The sequence below is a fragment of the Lipomyces tetrasporus genome (assembly GCF_029532465.1).
Source record: "Lipomyces tetrasporus strain NRRL Y-64009 chromosome Unknown POJ06scaffold_4, whole genome shotgun sequence".
Taxonomy (NCBI): Eukaryota; Fungi; Ascomycota; class Lipomycetes; order Lipomycetales; family Lipomycetaceae; genus Lipomyces; species Lipomyces tetrasporus.
Genome location: NW_026611599.1, coordinates 1,664,227 through 1,684,823, shown reverse-complemented (window position 1 = coordinate 1,684,823; position 20,597 = coordinate 1,664,227). Strand labels below are relative to the sequence as shown.

Genomic DNA, 20,597 nt, shown 5'->3' with positions numbered 1-20,597 from the left:
ACTGCCGACGAACCTGAAACAGAAAATGTATTAAATATTTACTAGCTTTTCATATCACAGAAGATATACCAACTCATATGATGTCATACCGCAGTATCCAATATTTTTAAAAAAGTCCCAAAAACCCTTCTCACAGAGGATTTCCTTCGCTCACGTAAATGGTTACTTACTTGCTGAGAATGTCGGCGGGATATTTGGTGTATCGAAGATATCTATTCCTCTAACATTAGTAACTTGAAATTTCCTGTCGCCCGGAATTTGGGGAACTTACGGCTTGACGGCCACGAATTCGCCGAACTTAGCAGCAGCAGCCTCATCCGAGACGGACGGAGGAACAATGACGTCTTGGCCAGGAACCCAGCTACAATCCCATTAGACACGCCTATTTGCCATACAACGTATGACTCGTAAACTCACTTGATGGGGGTGGTGACGCCGGCTTTGTCGCCAGTCTGGAGCGAATCCAAAACCCGCAGCACCTCAGCAGTGTTTCGGCCAGTGCTAGCAGGATACAGCATGGTCAATCGAACCTTCTTGTTCGGGTCAATGATGAAAACAGCGCGGATCGTGAACGCGATACCCTTGGTGTCGATGTTGGTCAGGTCCTGGTGATCGACCATATCGTACAAGAACGCGACATTGCGCTCCGGGTCAGCGATGATGGGGAATCCGACCTTGCTGCCATTAGTCGCGACCTCCTCGATATCATCGATCCATTTCTCATGGCTGTCGAGACCGTTCGCGGAAAGACCGATTAGCTTGGTGTTGCGCTTCTTGAATTCCTCCTCAAGCTGGGCGAACGCGCCGAGCTCTGTGGTACAGACGGGAGTGAAGTCAGCAGGGTGCGAGAACAAAATAGTCCAAGAGTCACCGATGAACTCGTGGAAATCGATTGGGCCGTGAGTGGTCTCGGCCTGGAAGTTGGGCGCCGGGGAACCAAGTCTAAGTCGAGGCTGGTTTTTGTTAGCGGCTCAATTGCCACTCAATTGATCCAGGACAGTAACATCCTAGCAGTACGCTCTTCGTAAAAATTTGCACGAACCTGCTCGTTGAAAATAGTCTTGGAAATGCTGAACGTACGGGCAGCGCACTTTGGAGAGACCGAAGGTTGGAAAACTAGAGCCCGCGGAATCGCGACATTGATTCCGGCGCGGACGCCAGCCAACGACGCAACCCGAAGAGCACGAGCGAGAACAGAAGCCATTAGTTCCAATTGAGGTGACGACGATCAAAGAATTAATTGGTCGCGGGTAGTCCAAGGGTAAGAAATTATTAGAACCTGTTAGTCTTCCCTGCCGCTTATCGATTGCGCCATCGGAGACAGTCGAAGCCGGGTAACAGATCAATTGAGCATCGAATTCTAAACTCAAGTGCGCCTCACAGACTTGTATATGCGAATATGTGGTGATGAACGAACTTTACAGAATTGTGACAGTAAACTCGGATCTTTTAAAATATATACAAAATGTAGCTTCCAGTTGATCACAAAAACACATTCTTAGGTAGAGTTTTCTCCGGCTGCTTCTTGGCAGTCTTTTTCTCTGCACGCTTTTCAGAGGCGCTAACAGCCTCCTTAATATCGTCCATTACCTTTTCCTCAGCTTCTTCAACTCTGGGTCCAACCTTCTCAACCTCCCTAATCGCCTTATTCCGCCAAACAGCCTCCTGATCCTCCAGCGACGCCAACAGTTCTTTCCACTCCCTCTCAGCCGACGGCATGCCCGTTCCCAATTCCTCTGCAATATCAACATCTTCTCCATTTTTGATTCTCTCAATAACGGACTCTAAAGCATCGATTTTCTTGGAAAGTAACCGTTCTGTTTCCTTATACACGTGCTTCTGGCGCATAATGTTCATGTTTTGAGAACCAATGAGGCCGAGGAGGATGATGTATGCCCAGACGAAGTTCCATTCAATACTAAAAATCGTTCGCTTTTTCTTTTGGGGACCCGATGTGCGTGTCTGCGGCATGCCTGGTGATTCGAGAGCAGCAGCGGTCGGCGGAGTAGTGCCGATGTGACGTCGCGCTAGTGAGCCGGCACTGGCTCTCGATTTTGCTCTAGCACCAACGTTAGTATGTATGATCATCCACTGTGTAATTGAATTGGCTAAATGTAATAAGAAAACCAATAGTATACATTTCTACTATGGTGCGCAGATGTGATATTTCGCATATCCTTGCTCGATGGAGCAGCAGTCTGCCCGTTCCGCAAGTTAACTCCCGAAGCGTCACCGACGCCATCTTGAAATATGATATACGTCTGGCAACCAGTGGTTATTTCAAGAGCCCTGGAATGAGCGTTCCGATAACCAGATCAGTGTGATGATGCAGTTGTGCTCGATAAAACAAGATTACTCTGGGCGCCCTGTATTATGCGGCACCAGACCCAACATTTTGACAACGCCGAGCTCCGATGTGCCAGCCATGCCAGCACCATGGATACAAGACTCAACGCACGCTAACAAGAGTACTCTCATGAAGGTTGAACTGACACTTAAGTGTTCGCACACGTCTTAAGAAAATGAAGCCAGTCGGTTCACTGTCGCCGAGCTATCTTCACCAGACTTACACCACAATACGCGGTAGCTTTACACCAGGCGAAGGTAGCACTAATAAGCCGCACTGCGCCGGGCTATCGGCACACATATACTGGTAAAGCAACGCCGTATGTCAATTATATTAAAGTCATCGTTACTAATCACTCGTTTTTGACAAGAGTCATGCAACTCGGAAGACCGAGAAGGAGCGAGCCTCAACGCGCGCCACAGCAATTACAAAGTAAACGCGTGGCGGCTCTTAAAGTGCAGGTTGCTGCACAGGATGTAGACCATCCACCCGATCATCGTTCCTGTGTAAATATTTGTCTACTGTCCGATCTATTGTCATGCAACGCACCAGAATATTCCGCGCACCATTGACATTACTAATGAGTCGTTACACAAATACTAGTCATATCCAATTTTTTTCGTATCCAATTAAATCATGCAAGAAAGAGTAATCATTGCACCCTTCCCGCGAACTCTTATTATACCTAAACCAAGTCGAACGCCGTTCATACGATGCGTCACTACATTCCACTCATTTCTCTTCACAGTTCGCCGGCCAATATCGCCTCGGTCGCAGAGTTGATGTATACTCTCTTCGAATCTAACGAAACTCCGCCAAACCGCCTCTCGAGTTCAAGACGAATACTTTTCTTTGTTATTGTCATTAAGTCCGAAGTCCGGATGATCTCTCGGATTTCGGCTAATAGCATATCGTCCGTTGGCAGATCGATCGTGCCCATCTCAACGTCACCCCCTGCAGTAACCATACTTGGCTGCGAAAAGATGACACTTTGGCTCGGGGTCGGCCCGGCAGTTCCTGTCGCATGATATACTAAATAATCCTGCGACGGCGATCTATGTGGCAGCGAAACTGATGGCGACCGCACAGAGGGGTCAAGAGTCGAATATTCCTGTGGTGGATAGTACGAGCGCGATCTCAACGACGTCACCTCGCTCTTGGCATCGTATACTGAAGCTGTCTGCGACTCGTACTGCTCCCACAACTCGGCTTGAAAATCCTCCCATTTCTTTCTTGGAATCGAGGCTGGATCAAATTTGCCTTCGTCAGATACAAGAACCTTGCGACCCTTCTCGCCGTATACGACACGAGTATTACCCCACGAGAAGTCATCCATGTGCCAGAACGCATATATCGGAATACCGAAACTGAAGATAGGGATGGCCAAAATGTAAATAATCATCCAGCCGATCATCTCCCATTTTCGTCGTAGTACGAAAATGATAGCTTGCAATCCATAAGTTGCTGCCAAGATGAGGATCGACGTTGTCGGGATAGAGGACGAATCGACTGCAATACGATAGAACAGGTAGACCAAATACCCGACAGTGACTGGTTGTACAATAGTACTAAGGAGGTCCAGAAAGACGACAAATCGCATACTGAAGCAGCAGAAACCGCAAAGCTGGGACATCGGAACCAATTCAATGAGATTATGCACAGTGGAGTTGATCCAGCGGCGACGCTGTGACAGGAAAACTTTCCAGCTATCGGGCGCCACCGTTAAACAGTGTGCGTCTCGAATGAACTTGGTCTTGAACGTTGGATGGTGCCGCAGAAGAAGTGTCGTCAAGTATCGATCCTCGCCAAGATGCAACAGGTTCTTCACATGTAGCGTATCAACGCGGATCTCTGAGTATCCTTGCACAACAGAGTTGCTGACGAAGAGCGGCTTGCCCGAATTGGCGGTGCGGACACGATACATACTGAAACAACCGGGCAAGCAAGTAACACTACCGAACAGGCTCTCAAATGCCTTTGCGAGGTTGTGTGATATGTAGTACTCGTAAACCTGCATCATAGTGACAATCGATCGCCTTGCATTAGAAAGTGCCGTTTCGCCACAGAGAGCGATGATCTTTGTGTCATGTAGGAAGGCAGAAATCATTCGGGTAGCGGAATCAGGTGCAACCTCAGTATCTACGACCGTTAGTCTAGCTAAGAAATGAAATGGACTCTCCATAACATGACATACCAGCATCAACTTGCAAAATAAACTCATAAAACGTCGGACTGACACCAATGACATTCCTAATCTGATGATACAGTTCAAGTTCCAAAGGATTCATAGGCGTGTTGAAGTGCACCCGGTTTAAGAACCGCATCAGTAACATCTGTGAATCTCGCTTGCCACGGTTCCCAGGACGGCTGATCTCCGATGGCTTTCCAATCTTGACAACAACAACAAACGGAACAATGTGGCCTGCGACTTCGTATAATCCGGAGTAAATCTTTCCCATGTTATGCTGTTTCAGACCTTCGCCCAAGCTCTCAAAGCTCAACGGTTCAGGGTCAATATCTGGGGACACCCCTAGAATGTCGAGGACGATACGAGGTGTAGGACGGTCGTTACCGGCTCCCACAATCATCCCGTCACAGATAAGGAACAAGAGCTTGCGCTTGTCGTCATATTTCATCCGAGCCAAGGAGTCAATTGCTCGACGTAAAGATTCCTCGTCTTCGGTATAAGCTGGAATCTGGCAAATAACAAATTTGTCCAGATTCTCCGGCGCGCGCTTCACGCCAAACTGCAAAGCAGCAAGGAACTTGAATCCAATAACACAAACCAAGAACAATGACACGGCCAGCAAGAAGTATCTTGCGAACTGACACCTGGGAGAATTTCTCGTGTCCACACGCCCAGCGTAGAACAAATTTCGCAAGCACACCCACATTCGACTCTTGACATCAGAATCTAGATCGAGATTGTCCCAATATTTCGAAATATCATTACCGGCTTGACCCTGGAACAGTGAGACCACCGTATCCGACATAAAATTTGTATTGATATTGGGATTGAGCGCTTGGCCGGGAGGAGGTAGAGTCTGGCGTCCTCCAAGAACGTAGCTCGTGAGATCAAATACATCTCCATTTATGCTGGCCATAGTCTTCCCTTTCTCATTGACGAGAGTTTGCATATACTGAGATGAAATTCCAACATCGCCTTTCTTGAAGTTAGCTCGGAGCATAATCATCTGCTCAAAGTACCAATCCGGACGGGAATCGTTTCTAAAATAGCGGAAATCATGATAGATCGAATTGGTTTCAGTTGTATTCTCGCCGTTGTAGTCGAGTGTGACAGACGGATCAATAGAGCCGTCAACTCCTTGGCAGAGTGCCGAGACTTGAACTGGGAACATCGCGCTGGCATCTGAACCGCCATAGTTCATTACCTCCGACTTAGCAACAATGGACGGATAATGCCCAGGGGCGAACTTGGTAAGATCGAAGACTTCTCCGCGGATGGCCACATAAGTATGCTCAGGATCGTCCTGGTAGTTGTACGCAGACAGTTCTGCGGCCGAATATACATGCTGGGTTGGGCAAATGAGAATTGGGAAGCCAACTGCGGGTTACGGTCAGTAGCAAGCTCATAGGGTTACGGATCAGTCCACCTTACCAATGAAGAACACTGTGAGACCACAAGATAACCAAATCAACAAATTGATCGCCAACTTTTCGCGCCACGCAATGCGCACATCTTTTCTAGGCATTCTGCCAAGCTTTTTGATAAATGAATCTGGGCACCAGAATGTGAGCAACCAAACAAGCAGCATCCATCGCCTTCTTGCAGGAGTAGACTTGATATCATTGATTTCCTCCTCACGACCCTGAATGCCCTTTTCAACCATCTGCTGTCGAGAATCAAAGTGCTGGAACATGTCTCCCTGTCCAGGAGCAGTCGTCATGGTCAACGCATCGGAGGACCGCGTCTTATCCGGATTGTCCGCATAAATATAAGACCCCATTCCGTCCCCGCCTGATGGCGTCAGTAGACGAGCCCTGGAGTCGGTAAAAGGGTTATCCTTCTGCATCGGCGAGTTCGTACCCTCCAATGCATTCTGAAAGAGATAGTTGTTACTCGGATCCACCAATTCTCTCCATGCGGCCTCGGACAAGAACGCACCTGTGGTTCCTATCCTGGCGTCTCGCTCCGTCCACGAATGCTCAATCAAAACCTGCTCAACTTTCTGTGAATCCGATGAGGCCAGCATAGCTGACTCATCAAATCCGGCTACTCCGAGAACTTCGGAAAACGGTAGGAAAAGCGACACATCGGTAACTTGCACCCGTCTAGCTATGTCTGCAATACCGAGAGCATGAACCTGTTGTCTAACACACTTTACATCAAACTGCCCAGCGATACGACGATCATTAGGCCTGATACAGTGGATGAAGTAAGGATTCGCATCCGCGAAGGAGCTGCGAAGAGTCTCAAGCGCCATATTGAACTGGCCAGTAGCGCTGTAGGACCTGGGCTCCTTTTCTGCATTCAACACCGGCTTCGTGTTGCGCAGCGTGGACGGCTGGCGAAGAGGCTTTGAAGATAACTGGCCTTGCAGCACAGCAGAGTGCTCGCGAGGATGCTTGATTTGAGTGACAGCACTGGTCGCAAATAGCTGCTTGATGAAGTTTGAAGAAGTGCTGGAGAAGAGGTTCATGAGATCGCCAGAAATATCATCGGTATTTGCGTCCAACAGTCTGTCAATTGAATAATCCACCTCGCCATCGTAGTGGCGAATGGCAAATGTTCCGGATACCGGGGACAGTCCAATGGCCGGGTTCTTGTCGAACCGCTTTTTCATGACCTCCATCACAGAGGTGGATAGCTTTCCTCGACGAGTGTGATCGTCCAGCAACGGAAGAATGCCGGCATTTGGTTTCGTCAAGATCTTCACCGTATCCGTGTTGTCAAAATACTCTACTAGCGGAAGCTGCAATTCCTCAGACTCGAACTTTTGGGCCAATCGATCGAAGAAAGCGAAGAGCATGTAATTGTAGAGGACCTCATTTGCCGAATTGTAAAGAAGCTGATTCAAAACCTCCGGACCATTAGTGGACGCAGACCCAAATGTTTGGGGAATAAATCCGGGAAAATCAACAATGGAGATTGTGTTAGAAATTAGCGACTCGTGCTGGGAAAGCTTCTCGTTGATGGACTCTACAACCCAAGACTGCAAGACCGCGTAGATAGTCCTAGCCAGATCGTCGGCATGCATGCGTGCGCCCGCGCAATCTAATACGAGAGTAACGCGCTCCTTTCTGAACGACTGAGTCTTATAGACCAGGGATGCCTCTAGGTCGTCAGGACGCACACCCAAGAAGGCAGCAATAACTTCAAGCTCGTATCTTGACTTTACTGTTGCATGATTTTCATCACTATCGCTGTCTGCACCGGGCGGAGCAAACTCCAGCTGACCAATATGTATTATTGCGGCGAGAACTTGACACAGCTCGGCGATTTCTGTACGAGTGAACTCGAGCAGGCGGAGAGCCGACTTGAGGTGCGAAAATCCCTCATGGTCATTGATTCCGATCTTCAACTGGGTCGGGTGACCGAGATAGCGATAACGCGCGTTGGGATCAAGTGCAAGATGATCACGTTCGGGGGTCGTGGTACCGGCGAGAAGGTAGTAGAAAACGTGGAAGTTTCTCTCGCCGGTAGGTATACGAGCAACCCGGTCACGATCAAGACGGTATGAGATGAGTTTGGCACCAATCACTTGCGCGTCGGAGCCGTACTGATACTCGATAAGGAGACCAGCCTTTGACGCTACCGGAGTCGCCGAAGTCTTCGTCGTGGAGAGAGCGGAGAAAAGAAAGAGCGCGCATGAAATCCGCTTGACGATCGTCTCATTGGAGATCGAGTGCAGGCGCGAGCAAAGGTGATTTCGCAACTCCGATTTGCCTGAGCCAGACTCTCCTCTATAGACCGCCGTTAGTTCGATGGCAGGAAATTCTACCCGGAAACACCGCACTCACAAAAAAACGACGAGTTGATTCTCCGCCCGTCGTAAAAGACGATCATACGCTCTGGCAGCAAGCGCTGCAATCTCAAAAGGTTCGGGAGAGGTGAAGGTATTGATTGAGATCAGGGAATGAGTAGATATGGATGAGATTGGAAGGCCGTTGTGAAAACGGGCACCGAGATGAGCAGTAATGGCGTGGTCGGACAGCGCGGTCGTGGAGAGCTGTGAGATGTCCGAGAGAGGCGCCATTATTGGGCGTCGACCGGAGGGACAGACAACAGCAGCAGTCTAAATGAAGAAAAAGATTGGTGACGGCGGCGCGACAAATGGAGGACGAAGAAGCGATAAACAATACCTCTCCAGGACACCGCCACAATTCCTAACAGCCACACTACAGCCGTGGCTGCACCGTGCGCCGCACTAGTGTTAATTTGGGACGCCAGCGGCACATCCGACCCCACCCCACACTAAGCCAGGCGATCAGCCTTAATTATTTTGCTCTTGCGCGAGTATACGGCAAGCAACACGGATAAAGACTTGCATCTACTAGTTTACACAAATGGGACTGTGTGTGGCCAAAATGCGAATTATGGTCGTACCTGGCTAGCCACAGTCGCCAGGCACCAGGTCGCATAATCTATTTCAGTGGCATGACTTCAGCCACGTTCGGTGGCGGTGCGCGTCACAAAGTGCGGCCAGGAGTTTATTTTTGGCAGCCGCTTGTACGAAATGCGGCTGGTGCCCGTGGCTTTGCCCGGCAGCGGGCGGCTGCGGTGTCCTAAAATAGGGAAAAATGAACACAAATAAACAAGCTGTGGCTGGTGTTGAGAACGCCGTCCGCCCCGCGAGTTGCGCGGATTTTTCTGAGTGTCTGATTCTTATCTAACTCATTATCCTTACTTCTCTCTGGTTTTTTTGGCTAGTCGTCCTATTGTTCTCCTGTCTAATGGCCGTCTCGAGGCATCGTGCCTAACAATAATCTCCAGACAAACATTTGACGGTACATTGACAGCGGGCCGTGTACAATATTATTACTTAAAACAATCTAGTACGGTAAGCTCTCACGAATTTCCATACGAAGGCTTCTCATTATTCGAACCGATGTGACTTGCCCTGATTTTACATATGTTTAATGTGTAGAATTTGTAATAGTTCATATCTCGAGTATGCTAATTTTCATCCAAGTGTCATCGATCATGGACTTTCCCTTGGCATCGTCGCTGCCCCAGGCCAGTGCAACCTCCGTTCTCAACGCACTAAAGCGCGCATATGACAACCACCAATCCGTTCGCATAACTTCTACAGCCCTAATCCTCTTCGATAGCGCTGGACAGTCTCCAGATGCGGCATCGCCCTTTGCGGACAACCGGGACGATGAAGAGCTTGACTCATCATTTTTGACTTCGATCTGGGAACATGCTCGTCGTCGCGCTGAGGACCAAACTGTCCTTCTGTCCTCCTCCCAGTCATCCAATTCCGCTGATGCTCTTGCAACTCTCCAGCGGATTCTCCCTGCATTCCCGAACATTCCAGCTCATGTCTTCGCAGCCCTGACGGCATTGTCTCCGTTCTTGACGGTCGGTCGCACGAACACAGCTGTCGGTGTTGATCTTTCGCTTAGTTTATCGGGCCAAGTACTGACATCGCGGATACGAATCTCGGACGAGAAGGCCGACCTATCTGCCGTCAAGCCTGCCATGTATAGTGCGTCAGCATTCAAATACTTGATTGCGTCAGCCACAGAATCCGAGCGAAAGTACCTGTCCCTTCGTCCAGAACTGTCCAAATACGCTTTCTTTCCTTCCGCCTCTAGAGTTACTCCTGACCTGAATGAGAAAGCTAGCGAATGGCGACAGGCACTTTTGGAATGCGGTCTCGTCGGAACGTCTGTCCTCAGATCAATATTCTCCGTCATGTCAGGCATTCTCCTATTGAGAAGTGAAGACCCAGACGACATACTTGAAGGTGCGACACTGCTAGGGTTAGATCCTGAAAAGTTCGACTCTGATTCGATACTTGAATCCCCGACGCAGCGAGTTGAAATCATGACTTCTGCATTCAAATCATTAACTCTAGTCCTGGTTGGACTCTTGAACAAATATCTCGCCACAATTGATGTCATCAAGGGAGGATTGGACTCAGATGAGGTCTGTGCGGTGGTTTCCATTGTCGATGCTCCCCCAGCGTTCAAATCACTGGCCCTGAAGCCAATATTTGCGACTGACAATACGGTCGGCTCCATTGCGACGGAGATGATAAATGATGGTCTTGGCATCCCACAGACGCCCCTTTGGATCTCGCAGGCTATACAGCAGCAAGAGCCGGCCTCCCCATTGATTAATATATCGTCGTCGTCAGTCGATGTTACAGCGCTAGTGGACGAGGAGTCAATCCTAGCGCATCCGTCGTCCACGTCGACTTTTGAAGTTTCGACAGTTCTGCGGTCATCGCGCGTCTGGCACATTGTCAACATTCCGACATACGACCCGAGCTCAGTATCGCAACCTGCATCGCCGGGACCATTCGAAGGACAGTCTGGCTGGTCTAATGCAACTGTTTCTTCTCAGATTCGGAGCTGGTTTCTCCCAAACTGGGTCCAGAAGTACAAGGCAGTCGATTTTACTGCGGACTTTGGAGTCGACGAGTTTGTGGATCGGTATTCCACACTTTTGCAAAGCAGTGGTGTCGATGTCACTTATCCGTTTGCGCTTGACTCTTGGGCCCAGACACAGCGTGGATGGGGTGCGGATGGATTTTTCCACGGTCGTCAGCGAATCTGGTTGCGAGAAGACGTTTGGAGAGCACTGGAGGGAGAGCTAGATGGACTGTTACTACTCCAGCAGCAGCAGTCTTATGGTGAGTATGCAATGCCCATGCACAGTACGTTCGATCGATCTGGCATGAATACACCAGCGTCGAGAGAGAATCTGTTGATGACAAATTCGAACGGTTTGGCGACGGAAGAAGATCTGACGATGTTCGGGTCTAAATTCGCAGCGAACGATCCCGAAGCTCATGGGAGACATGTTGAAGTCCGCGAAACTTCTACAATGCGGAAACTCTGGGTCGGCATCGTCTGGGCTCTGACTTTCTGGATCCCTGGGTTTTTGTTGAGCTGGATCGGTCGCATGAAGCGACCGGACGTTCGAATGGCGTGGCGTGAGAAAGTAGTTATTTGCTTATTCATTCTTCTCATGAATTGTGGGCTTATCTTTTATATGAGTACGTATCAGTGTCGGTGTCTAACTACGATAAAACCTGTGTATGTTAACGGTTTGAAGTTTTCCTGGGTAAGGTCCTCTGTCCTGATTTTGACAAGGTGTGGAATAGTTCAGAGGTTGCGCAGCATACACAGTCAGACTTTTATGTCAGTATACATGGCAAGGTTTACGATATTAGTAAGTTCTTCAATTGTCTGGGGGAACGTCTCTTACGTGTTCAGGCAAATTCTGGAGGCTTCAACATTCGGATAATGGCATCAAGACTACAGAAGCCAATATGGAGCCATTTGCTGGCATGGACCTGAGTAATTACTTCCCGCCTCCATTGACGCAGGCCTGTCCGGGTCTCGTTACGGACGACTCTATTTGGCTATCGGACAACACTACGGTCACTTACAGTATCGCACTACATACCAGTGGCAGTTACATGCAACAGTCTCCAACTACGGCGTTGCATAATATCACATGGTATAATGACGTGTTCTTGCCAAAGATTGGCCAGTACTATAAGGGCGAACTTGTCGTGTCAATGAGCGAGATTCGATCGTATGGTCAGAGTGGGTTCAACAATTGGGCTATCATTGATAATAAGATTTATGATCTCACAAACTATTTCTACACCGTCGAACAGAAACCGACGTCAGCGAGTGAACTCTACGCTGCATACGATTTTCTTGACCCGGCCGTCACTGCTCTGTTTGAAGACTATGGGGGCGAAGATATCACGGAGAAGTTCTACACCTCCACAGGTCTGTCCGATGCCGCACGTCAGAACAATTTGAACTGCCTGAACAATGCGTTTTACGCTGGTGTGGTGGATTTCCGCCAGACTGCCAGATGTCAGGCGGCGAATTATATTCTTCTCGCCATTGCCGTCATTCTTGGACTTGTCATTCTCGTCAAATTCCTGGCATCGCTCCAGCTCGGCTCGAAACGAAATCCGGACCTCCAGGACAAGTTTGTCATTTGCCAGATTCCGGCATATACTGAAGGTGAAGATCAGTTGCGCAAAGCTATCGATTCACTTACGACTCTGAAGTATGACAATAAGCGCAAACTTCTCTTCATTATCTGCGATGGTATGATTATCGGTTCGGGCAATGACAAGCCGACCCCCAATATTGTACTCGATATTCTTGGTGCCGATCCCCGACTTGACCCGCCGCCTCTGCAATTCAAATCAGTAGGCGAGGGGTCTCAGCAACTGAACTATGGCAAGATCTACTCGGGCTTATACGAGAATGAGGGAAATGTGGTACCGTACATTGTGGTCGTTAAGGTTGGAAAGCCGTCGGAAAAGTCAAAGCCCGGTAACAGAGGAAAGCGGGATTCTCAGGTTTTATTGCTCGATTTCTTGAACCGTGTGCACTTCAAGTCGCCAATGTCGCCTCTTCAGCTCGAAATATTTCATCAGATCAATAACGTTATTGGTGTTGATCCTGAACTGTACGAGTACTTGCTGATGGTTGATGCTGATACTTCGGTGTCAGAAGATTCGATGAATCGTTTGGTCGCATCTTGTGTTCAAGATAGCCGTATTGCTGGCATTGCTGGTGAGACTAGTCTGCAGAATGAAGAGCGCAGTTGGTGGACAATGATTCAAGTCTATGAGTACTACATCTCACATCATTTGTCGAAGTCTTTCGAGAGTTTATTCGGGAGTGTCACATGTCTTCCGGGATGCTTCTGCATGTACCGACTTCGTACGGCAGACAGAGGCCGTCCTTTAATCATCGCCACTCAGGTTATTGAGGAATATTCTGACGGGCAAATTGATACTCTTCATAAAAAGAATCTGCTTGCGCTCGGTGAAGATCGATACTTGACAACAATAATGACGAAGAACTTCCCTCGAATGCGCTATATCTTCGAGCCACATGCGTACGCACAGACTGCTGCTCCCGAGTCATGGTCTGTCCTACTTTCTCAGCGACGTCGTTGGATTAACTCAACCATTCACAATCTCGCTGAACTTCTGTTCCTTCCTGAGATGTGCGGCTTCCTTATTTTCAGCATGCGTGTTGTGGTCATCGTTGATTTGCTTGGAACTCTGTTGTTACCTTCAGTCGTTGTGTATATCGGATATTTACTCTACCTGATTATCACTGGCACCGGTCCGTTCCCGTTGATCTCGATCATCATGATTGCGGCCATCTATGGTCTCCAGGCTCTGGTGTTTATTATCAGACGACAATGGCAGCACGTAAGTTTCCAATAATATATGTTTGTTTCAACAGTTTCTAACGAGATATAGGTTGGTTGGATGATAATCTATCTGCTAGCTTATCCAATTTATTCCTTCGTTCTCCCTGTGTTTTCCTTCTGGAACCAGGACAACTTCTCCTGGGGTAATACTCGTATCGTTGTCGGCGAGCGTGGTAGCAAACAAATCGTTGCAGTGGACGACGAAGGCTTCGATTCACGCAGCATTCCATTGCAGACATGGGAAGCATATGCCGCCGCCAATAACCTTCCCGGCAGAATTCGTCCGAACGTTCAGGGTGCGAGTGAGAAGGGCACAGCCGCGTCAGTCATGTATACGGACAAACTACCAGAAGAGTACGAGCTAGACGACATGCGGTCGATGTTCTCGGGATATCCTCCCGCGCCCATGAGCGTGAATGGTGGCATGAACACTCCTTTCGGAAGACCTGGAACAGCCATGTCTGAGAATCGCCGGTCTGAGAATCGCATTAACTCGTACTACGCCGGCAGTAATTCCGGGTTCCCAGCTGCTGCTCTAGGTAGACCTCACTCCACTCTGACGCTATACCAACAACAGCAGCTAATGCTGCAGCAGAGGCAATCTACGTACAGCGCACAAACACCTAGTATTAGGCATAGTTCGATGAGTCACTATCGTTGATCATAGTGCTCATCATGGAGGCAATGTGGAATAGTTACAATATGGTGTTGGTTTGGAGCGTTTATATACAGAATTCACACAGGTTTATACCGAGATATACTTCGATTATGTCGCATAACGGGTTTTTGGTTATAATATGGTCACTCATTCGGTCACCCTTTGCTTATTACATTGCATTGGATTGCTCATGTCAATAGCTTAGTAATATAAAGATCTTTAGAAAGCGTAACCTATCGTTGTACATTCAAGCTATTTACTGCAGTCAACTAACTTACCCTCGTGGTAGCTTCTTCAATCAATTCGGTCAACCCCTCCTGCCCTCCTATTTTGCCATTTTCTGGCCTACAACAGCTTTCTAATTCGGCTGATCTGGTCCAGAACTGCACTCTTGGCGGTGCCGCCGATAGCATTACGTCTCTCGACGCTTTTCTCATAATCAAACACCTCGTCCCTAACATCCTCGCCGAACCGCGCATCCACACTCTGCAGCTCCTCCAGACCAAGTTTATCGATTCCACCGACAGCCTTAACCTCCGCCAACCTCACGACCGCGCCCGAAATATGGTGCGTTTCTCTGAAGGGTACGCCTTTGCGCACGAGATAATCCGCGAGATCGGTAGCGAGCATATCAGGCGTGAGCGCAGCCAGCATTTTGTCCGCATTCACTTTCAGCGTCGACAACACGCCTGTCGCGATCGAGATCGAGTGGGACACCGTGACCAAGGCGTCGAAGAGCGGCTCCTTGTCTTCCTGGAGATCTTTGTCGTATGTAGACGGCAGCGATTTGAGTGTCATCATGAAGCCCGCAAGGCCACCGAACACACGGCCAGATTTACCTCGAAGGAGCTCCAAGCTGTCCGGGTTCTTTTTCTGGGGCATAAGACTGCTTCCGGTCGAGTATGCATCTGCTAGATCGATAAAGCCGAACTCCGCGGTAGAATAAATGATCAAGTCTTCGGAGAAACGGGAGAGATGATTCATGAAAAGTGAGCCCCAGAACATAGTCTCAACGACAAAGTCGCGGTCTGAGACAGCGGTCAGGGAGTTAGGGACGAGGCCGTTGAAACCTAACTCAGACGCCAAGTATTCTCTGTCGATTCCATATGGGTGCCCCGCAAGAGCACCACATCCGAGTGGCGAGAGATTGACACGGTCGATCAATTGCTCCAGACGCTGAAGATCCGAGGAGAGATAGGTGGCATATGAAAGAAGCCAGTGAGACCATCGAATTGGCTGGGCACGTTGAAGGTGAGTGTATCCTGGCATTAAAACGTCGATCTCGACCTCAGCACGGGCCACAAACACACTCAAAAGCTCCTTCAGGATCTTCTTGATCTCAGTCAGCTGCTCACGCACGTATATCCGCATGTCGGTAGCAACCTGGTCGTTTCGACTGCGACCAGTGTGCACTTTTCCTGAAATTTCGCGACCAATGATCTCACCAAGTCGACGCTCATTGGCAGTGTGAATATCCTCATCGTCTGGCTGTTCTTCAAAAGCATTGCTCTCCCATTCGTTCAAAATGAGACCGAGACCTCTATGAATCTCGGAAAGCTCGTGGTCCGTCAACAGACCGAGCTTGTGCAGGCCGGCAACATACACTTTTGTACCCTCGAGGTCCGCAGCGTACATCTTCTTGTCGTAAGGAAATGAGGCGTTATATAGAGCCATCAAAGGGTCCATTCCACCTACAGGCATTAGAGTCAATTCATTACTCTATCACACGAAATTGCAAATTTACCTGTAAATCGACCGCCCCAAAGGGACTTGAAATCTTTGTTTTCAGTGGCCATGCTGTCCTTTAAGTCAAAAATACTCAGACTAGAGCACACAACACCAGCACCAGTTAAAATCGCGACGTATTGTCTGTTGGCCGAGCAACTGTGCGAGAAGGGATTTATATATTCAAAGTTTAGGTCTGAATGACTCGACGTAAACAAACTCTAATTTTTTCAGGTGCCCGATATGCTGCTTGGTTGCCAACCGTTACCAACGTATCTTCGACGAGCCGCACAACTTTGTGACCCAAATCTCCTAGGTATTCATGCATTAAGCAACTCACCCACAAGCAAAACCACCCATGACGTCTCTGCGACCATTTCACGCTACAGATTTATTCCGAGTGAACGCGGTCAACCTTGACGTGTTGACAGAGAACTACCATATCTCGTTTTATCTGTCATATCTGGCACAATGGCCGACACTGTTTTTCAGTACGGTGGATCCACAGGGCGAAATAACCGGCTACAGTGAGTAATACCCGATTTCCCTTTCTGCGCAAAGAATTCTAACTCTTGGTTGCAGTGATGGGCAAAACTGAGGGCCGCGGCAAGGAGTGGCATGGCCATGTTACCTGCCTCAGCGTTGCGCCTGACTATCGTCGCATCGGACTTGCGAGGACATTAGTCGACAATTTGGAACGCCGGAGTGAGGATCCATACGACGCATACTTCATTGATTTGTTTGTCCGCGCGAGCAATGCGCTAGCAATTGGGATGTACAGGAATTTTGGATATAGCGTGTATCGGCGCGTGGTCGGGTATTACGGAGGAGATGATACCGTCGATAATGAGGATGCCTTTGGTAAGTTCGTTAGATATTTTACGCAGTGCACGACTCTCATCCGTATTCAGATATGAGAAAACCGCTCAAGAGGGATAAGAACCGGGAAAGTATACGAGAGAATGGTGAGAACTTTAGAGTGCGGCCAGAAGATGTTTACCTTTAATCGATCGACAATAATAATCATACAAAGAATCAAACCCTAATTTACACTACCGTCCGACGTGAAACTCAGAACGCCAATCCTCAAATCAAATCACCAAATACTCATCAATAATCTTTCTCGCAAGCCTAAAATTTCCACTCATGACGTACACTAACTGTAAGTTGTACGCAACAACCTTCTGCAGACTATACGTCCTGGCAGGTTCGTCGTCGTCTGCAAGTGGTAATTCGACCGCCAACGCGCTCTCGTAATACTTTGCAGCGAGAGTTGGCAAGCCCAACATATGAAACGCCCGGCCCACGTTATAATTTGCCTCTTGTGCCTCCGCCCATGCGGTCGGTTTCCCCTTTGATGATCCTACCCGAGCGCGATAATAATCGATCAAGTAACTTAGTCCTTGCACGATTTGCAAATGTCGATTGTTTGTCTGTCGCTGCATCGCGCGATGGAGATGAGCCATTGCGATCGAGAATAGAACCATTGGATCTTGCGGTGCGACTGCGAACGCTCGCATGTAGTAGCTCAAACTAGGAACGTGGCTTCGTGACGCGGCTAGAATTTGTCCATACAATGTCAGCAGCACCGGATTTTCCTTTTCGAATTGCACTGCAGACGCATCGGACAAGTGATCCTTAACCTTAACTGATCCAACTATAGGACGACCTTGAACAAGAGAGTCCATGCCCTTGACGTGACGAAGGAGGTACTTCTGAGTACCAGGTAAATTAAAAATATCTGAGGCGGCCCTGCCGGCAGGCAAACAGCACAGCAACAGTCGGTACATGGCAGGACTGAACTGTGTCTCCTGCTGAGAGAGGAATGTGCGCACAGTATCCATTGCAGTCTTGTAATCCCTGACATGTAGAGCACATGCGAGATGCACCAACGTCATAATCCGAACTCGTTCCTTGTCTTGATGAAACACGTTGGCGTCCTTGGCGCTCTTCAAGACGGAATACGCGTCCTCAACTTCCTCGTGCCAGGTCAACGTCAATGCATCCTGCATAAATATCGAAAACCAGCCATCGAATGACAATCCGCGGAACTCTGTAGCGTTTTCTTCCGGCTCGTCCTCTTGAACTGGCTGCTGCAGTGACTCTTGCAAACGTGTAGCCATGCCTTGCAATTTATCATGGAGCGTCTGTTTGCCCGCACGTCGTCGCGCGGTCGCAAAGAACCCACGGAATACACGCTGCTTATCGGATGGATAGAATGCCTTCGTATTCGTGAACATGTCCACCAACTCCGACGCCGTTTGTAACCACTCAGATACCGCCACAGGATTTCCGCTTTTGAGACCATCCTGGTATTGCTTGAGACGTTTCAGTTTTGCTTGCACGACTTGTGCAGCTTGCTCCTCGGCATGCATGCGCTCGCTCCTCGATGACCGCACTTTACCAGCACTCGTTGCTGACGACCGCAACCGAGTACCTGGCCCGGGTCCTTTAGCTGCGCTCCGCCCCTCAGTGTTCGGAATGAACGACGGTACAGACTCGCCACCCACAACACTGGCCTCTAGTTCAGCTCTTGGTTCAAGAGAAACTCCCCTCGAGGCAAACACGGCATTCCGTTCGCGCTCCTGCTCTCGTCGCAGTTTCATGACCACGTTCACGAGCTCCAGCGCTTCTCGCCGCTTACCTGTAGCCTCATACACCTCCGCCAACGCGATTCTGGCGTCTAGATTGCTGTGGTCGCTCGCGATCACGGTCTGATACGCCGCTTCCGCCTGCTCAAAGTCCGCGAGACCGTGAAGGCATCGGCCCATCGCCATGACGATCTGCGGAGTAGCATATTCCTCAATCTCAGCCAACGGCGCGTACAGCGCGAGTGCCTGGTCGTATTGCTCCGCATCAGCCAAAGCCTCAGCGACATCTAGATACAAATCCGCATACCGCCGCGCGTCTTCATCTGTTGCCTCATCCGTGTGTTTCTCGGCTTCTGCAAGTAAGAATCCTGCATGCATGAGCGCGGTATCAACATGTCCCAAGTGTAATCGGTAAATAGCCATCTTGGCACGTAGATCGAGCGGTAAGGTGTACCCGCTCATGGCAGCCTCGTTCCCGCGTTTCGACGCCGGAAAATGGCGGTTAAGTGGTGCTCGGTTGAGGTCGTACTCGTCGTCATTGTCGTCCGGTACGTCATTCCAGAAACGTTCTGACGTGCGCTGGAGAAGCCATCTGGCAGTAGATTTGATGAATTTGATTGCTTTGAGCCATTCTTTCTGTGCGCCGTAGAGTTCAGCCAGGATGTTGAGTTCCGACCAGCCAAATGGCGGAGGTGCTGAGCGACGAGATGATGACGTTAGGGATGGCTGTGGGGACTGGGATGCCTGGAGGATATCTTCGTATAAGTTCGCCGCAGAAGGGATGTTGCGCTGTAGAACGTGGACTGATGCGAGCTCTCTAATCACGGTGAGGTCGTCTGGAATCAGATCGTGCAGTTTCTTGAACGCTTCCAGCGCCTATTATGCCTCATCAGCAATCACACAATGATCAAAGATCCAAAAGATCTAACAACGCAAACTTACCTTTCCAAGGTTACCTATCTCCTTAAACACCAACCCTCTCTCAAAAATCGCCTCAACATCCTGCCCATTAGCAAGGATAGCGCGGTTGTAGCAATACAGCGCTTGATCAATCTGTCCGATCTGGACCGACAATTTCCCGCAAATCGACCACAGTTCACTATCCTTCAAACGCAGATGTCCAGCAGAGATCCAGGCAAGCAAGCATTTCGGGATATCACCCCGCTGCTTATGAATCTCACCCAACGTCTTCCACGCTGCGTAGACATGATTGTCAATCCGAATGACTTCTCCCAATATCCGCTCCGCCTCTTCTAAATCGTCGGTCGCGTACGCCTGGTTTGCTTGGCCGAGTAAAATCTTGACTTCGTCGGACGGCTCCTGTTCCCGAACGCCAACGCCAAACCCACCTCGTTTCTTTTTTTTCTTGCCTTTAGATTGTCCCGATTTAAACCCCGCCGCCATACGCAAATGATTGTGAAACGCGGTATCGTCGCGTAGCGACGGATCAAGCGCACTTTCGTCAATCCCGTCTTCTCCATCATAATCATTACTGAGTCTCGCTTCATTCTCATTCTCAAACAGATTCCCACTCCGTTCAATCACAATGTGACTATTAGAAACACCTTCCTCGTCATCAATATTCTCGAATTCAGAATTGGCGTTATCGTCACCTTCTGAACCTGAATCTGTGTAATCCGCTGCGATCAAGAGACGCATGCGCTGAGTCTCCGGATCGTCCGCGTCGTAAAACATCGACGTCTTCCTGCTCGCTGCTTGCCAATATCAACTTAGATAGACTGAATAGACGATTAAACTATGACGGTCGCGGCATATTTAGAGCGGTGCAACTAATTGCCAGATTTATTGCTGCCGAAATTAATAACCAAATTGTAGTCATACGCAACCCAGACTAACCCTAAGCCACCACGCGTGCCGGTT

The 20,597-nt window shown here is 49.1% G+C and overlaps 7 protein-coding genes across 7 annotated transcripts; 2 read left to right on the top strand and 5 right to left on the bottom strand.

Annotated features, from left to right (window-relative positions):
- Positions 1-13: 13 nt before the first annotated feature.
- POJ06DRAFT_98041 (thioredoxin-like protein) lies at positions 14-1,376 on the bottom strand. Its single transcript, XM_056191856.1, has 4 exons — positions 1,043-1,376; positions 418-953; positions 272-361; positions 14-212 (listed from the first exon to the last, which is right to left on the bottom strand). Exons 1-4 carry the CDS (start codon positions 1,202-1,204, stop codon positions 167-169), a joined length of 834 nt encoding a protein of 277 aa, XP_056044968.1. The 5' UTR covers positions 1,205-1,376; the 3' UTR covers positions 14-166.
- A 26-nt stretch (positions 1,377-1,402) lies between these two features.
- POJ06DRAFT_221988 (uncharacterized protein) lies at positions 1,403-2,336 on the bottom strand. Its single transcript, XM_056185638.1, has 2 exons — positions 2,139-2,336; positions 1,403-2,059 (listed from the first exon to the last, which is right to left on the bottom strand). Exons 1-2 carry the CDS (start codon positions 2,240-2,242, stop codon positions 1,483-1,485), a joined length of 681 nt encoding a protein of 226 aa, XP_056044967.1. The 5' UTR covers positions 2,243-2,336; the 3' UTR covers positions 1,403-1,482.
- Positions 2,337-2,791: 455 nt separating this feature from the next.
- POJ06DRAFT_209253 (chitin synthase-domain-containing protein) lies at positions 2,792-8,625 on the bottom strand. Its single transcript, XM_056185416.1, has 4 exons — positions 8,330-8,625; positions 5,967-8,272; positions 4,542-5,912; positions 2,792-4,486 (listed from the first exon to the last, which is right to left on the bottom strand). The coding sequence occupies exons 1-4, from the start codon at positions 8,563-8,565 to the stop codon at positions 3,090-3,092; spliced, it is 5,310 nt and encodes a 1,769-aa protein (XP_056044966.1). The 5' UTR covers positions 8,566-8,625; the 3' UTR covers positions 2,792-3,089.
- Positions 8,626-9,158: 533 nt separating this feature from the next.
- Positions 9,159-14,631, top strand: POJ06DRAFT_251711 (chitin synthase-domain-containing protein). Its single transcript, XM_056187434.1, has 5 exons — positions 9,159-9,369; positions 9,502-11,538; positions 11,598-11,714; positions 11,759-13,740; positions 13,792-14,631. Exons 2-5 carry the CDS (start codon positions 9,513-9,515, stop codon positions 14,401-14,403), a joined length of 4,737 nt encoding a protein of 1,578 aa, XP_056044965.1. The 5' UTR covers positions 9,159-9,369; positions 9,502-9,512; the 3' UTR covers positions 14,404-14,631.
- Positions 14,632-16,382, bottom strand: POJ06DRAFT_300828 (L-Aspartase-like protein). The gene is made up of 2 exons (XM_056190722.1): positions 16,145-16,382; positions 14,632-16,091 (listed from the first exon to the last, which is right to left on the bottom strand). Exons 1-2 carry the CDS (start codon positions 16,194-16,196, stop codon positions 14,746-14,748), a joined length of 1,398 nt encoding a protein of 465 aa, XP_056044964.1. The 5' UTR covers positions 16,197-16,382; the 3' UTR covers positions 14,632-14,745.
- A 55-nt stretch (positions 16,383-16,437) lies between these two features.
- Positions 16,438-17,164, top strand: POJ06DRAFT_251709 (acyl-CoA N-acyltransferase). The gene is made up of 3 exons (XM_056187433.1): positions 16,438-16,652; positions 16,708-16,986; positions 17,037-17,164. Exons 1-3 carry the CDS (start codon positions 16,484-16,486, stop codon positions 17,129-17,131), a joined length of 543 nt encoding a protein of 180 aa, XP_056044963.1. The 5' UTR covers positions 16,438-16,483; the 3' UTR covers positions 17,132-17,164.
- Positions 17,165-20,572, bottom strand: POJ06DRAFT_251706 (uncharacterized protein). Its single transcript, XM_056187432.1, has 2 exons — positions 19,659-20,572; positions 17,165-19,592 (listed from the first exon to the last, which is right to left on the bottom strand). Exons 1-2 carry the CDS (start codon positions 20,409-20,411, stop codon positions 17,217-17,219), a joined length of 3,129 nt encoding a protein of 1,042 aa, XP_056044962.1. The 5' UTR covers positions 20,412-20,572; the 3' UTR covers positions 17,165-17,216.
- Positions 20,573-20,597: the final 25 nt, after the last annotated feature.

Coding starts and splice junctions, on each gene's coding strand:
- POJ06DRAFT_98041 (XM_056191856.1), bottom strand. CDS start 1,204: ATGGCTTCTGTTCTCGCTCGTGCTCTTCGGGTTGCGTCGTTGGCTGGC. Junction 954..1,042: donor AGACTATTTTCAACGAGCAG/GTTCGTGCAAAT, acceptor AACAAAAACCAG/CCTCGACTTAGACTTGGTTC. Junction 213..271: donor GAATTCGTGGCCGTCAAGCC/GTAAGTTCCCCA, acceptor TTAGAGGAATAG/ATATCTTCGATACACCAAAT.
- POJ06DRAFT_221988 (XM_056185638.1), bottom strand. CDS start 2,242: ATGGCGTCGGTGACGCTTCGGGAGTTAACTTGCGGAACGGGCAGACTG. Junction 2,060..2,138: donor CTGCGCACCATAGTAGAAAT/GTATACTATTGG, acceptor CGTTGGTGCTAG/AGCAAAATCGAGAGCCAGTG.
- POJ06DRAFT_209253 (XM_056185416.1), bottom strand. CDS start 8,565: ATGGCGCCTCTCTCGGACATCTCACAGCTCTCCACGACCGCGCTGTCC. Junction 8,273..8,329: donor AATCAACTCGTCGTTTTTTT/GTGAGTGCGGTG, acceptor GGCGGTCTATAG/AGGAGAGTCTGGCTCAGGCA. Junction 4,487..4,541: donor TATTTTGCAAGTTGATGCTG/GTATGTCATGTT, acceptor TAACGGTCGTAG/ATACTGAGGTTGCACCTGAT.
- POJ06DRAFT_251711 (XM_056187434.1), top strand. CDS start 9,513: ATGGACTTTCCCTTGGCATCGTCGCTGCCCCAGGCCAGTGCAACCTCC. Junction 11,715..11,758: donor TGGCAAGGTTTACGATATTA/GTAAGTTCTTCA, acceptor TTACGTGTTCAG/GCAAATTCTGGAGGCTTCAA. Junction 13,741..13,791: donor TCAGACGACAATGGCAGCAC/GTAAGTTTCCAA, acceptor AACGAGATATAG/GTTGGTTGGATGATAATCTA.
- POJ06DRAFT_300828 (XM_056190722.1), bottom strand. CDS start 16,196: ATGGCCACTGAAAACAAAGATTTCAAGTCCCTTTGGGGCGGTCGATTT. Junction 16,092..16,144: donor TTGGGGCGGTCGATTTACAG/GTAAATTTGCAA, acceptor TAATGCCTGTAG/GTGGAATGGACCCTTTGATG.
- POJ06DRAFT_251709 (XM_056187433.1), top strand. CDS start 16,484: ATGACGTCTCTGCGACCATTTCACGCTACAGATTTATTCCGAGTGAAC. Junction 16,653..16,707: donor GGGCGAAATAACCGGCTACA/GTGAGTAATACC, acceptor TCTTGGTTGCAG/TGATGGGCAAAACTGAGGGC. Junction 16,987..17,036: donor CGATAATGAGGATGCCTTTG/GTAAGTTCGTTA, acceptor ATCCGTATTCAG/ATATGAGAAAACCGCTCAAG.
- POJ06DRAFT_251706 (XM_056187432.1), bottom strand. CDS start 20,411: ATGTTTTACGACGCGGACGATCCGGAGACTCAGCGCATGCGTCTCTTG. Junction 19,593..19,658: donor AGATAGGTAACCTTGGAAAG/GTAAGTTTGCGT, acceptor GAGGCATAATAG/GCGCTGGAAGCGTTCAAGAA.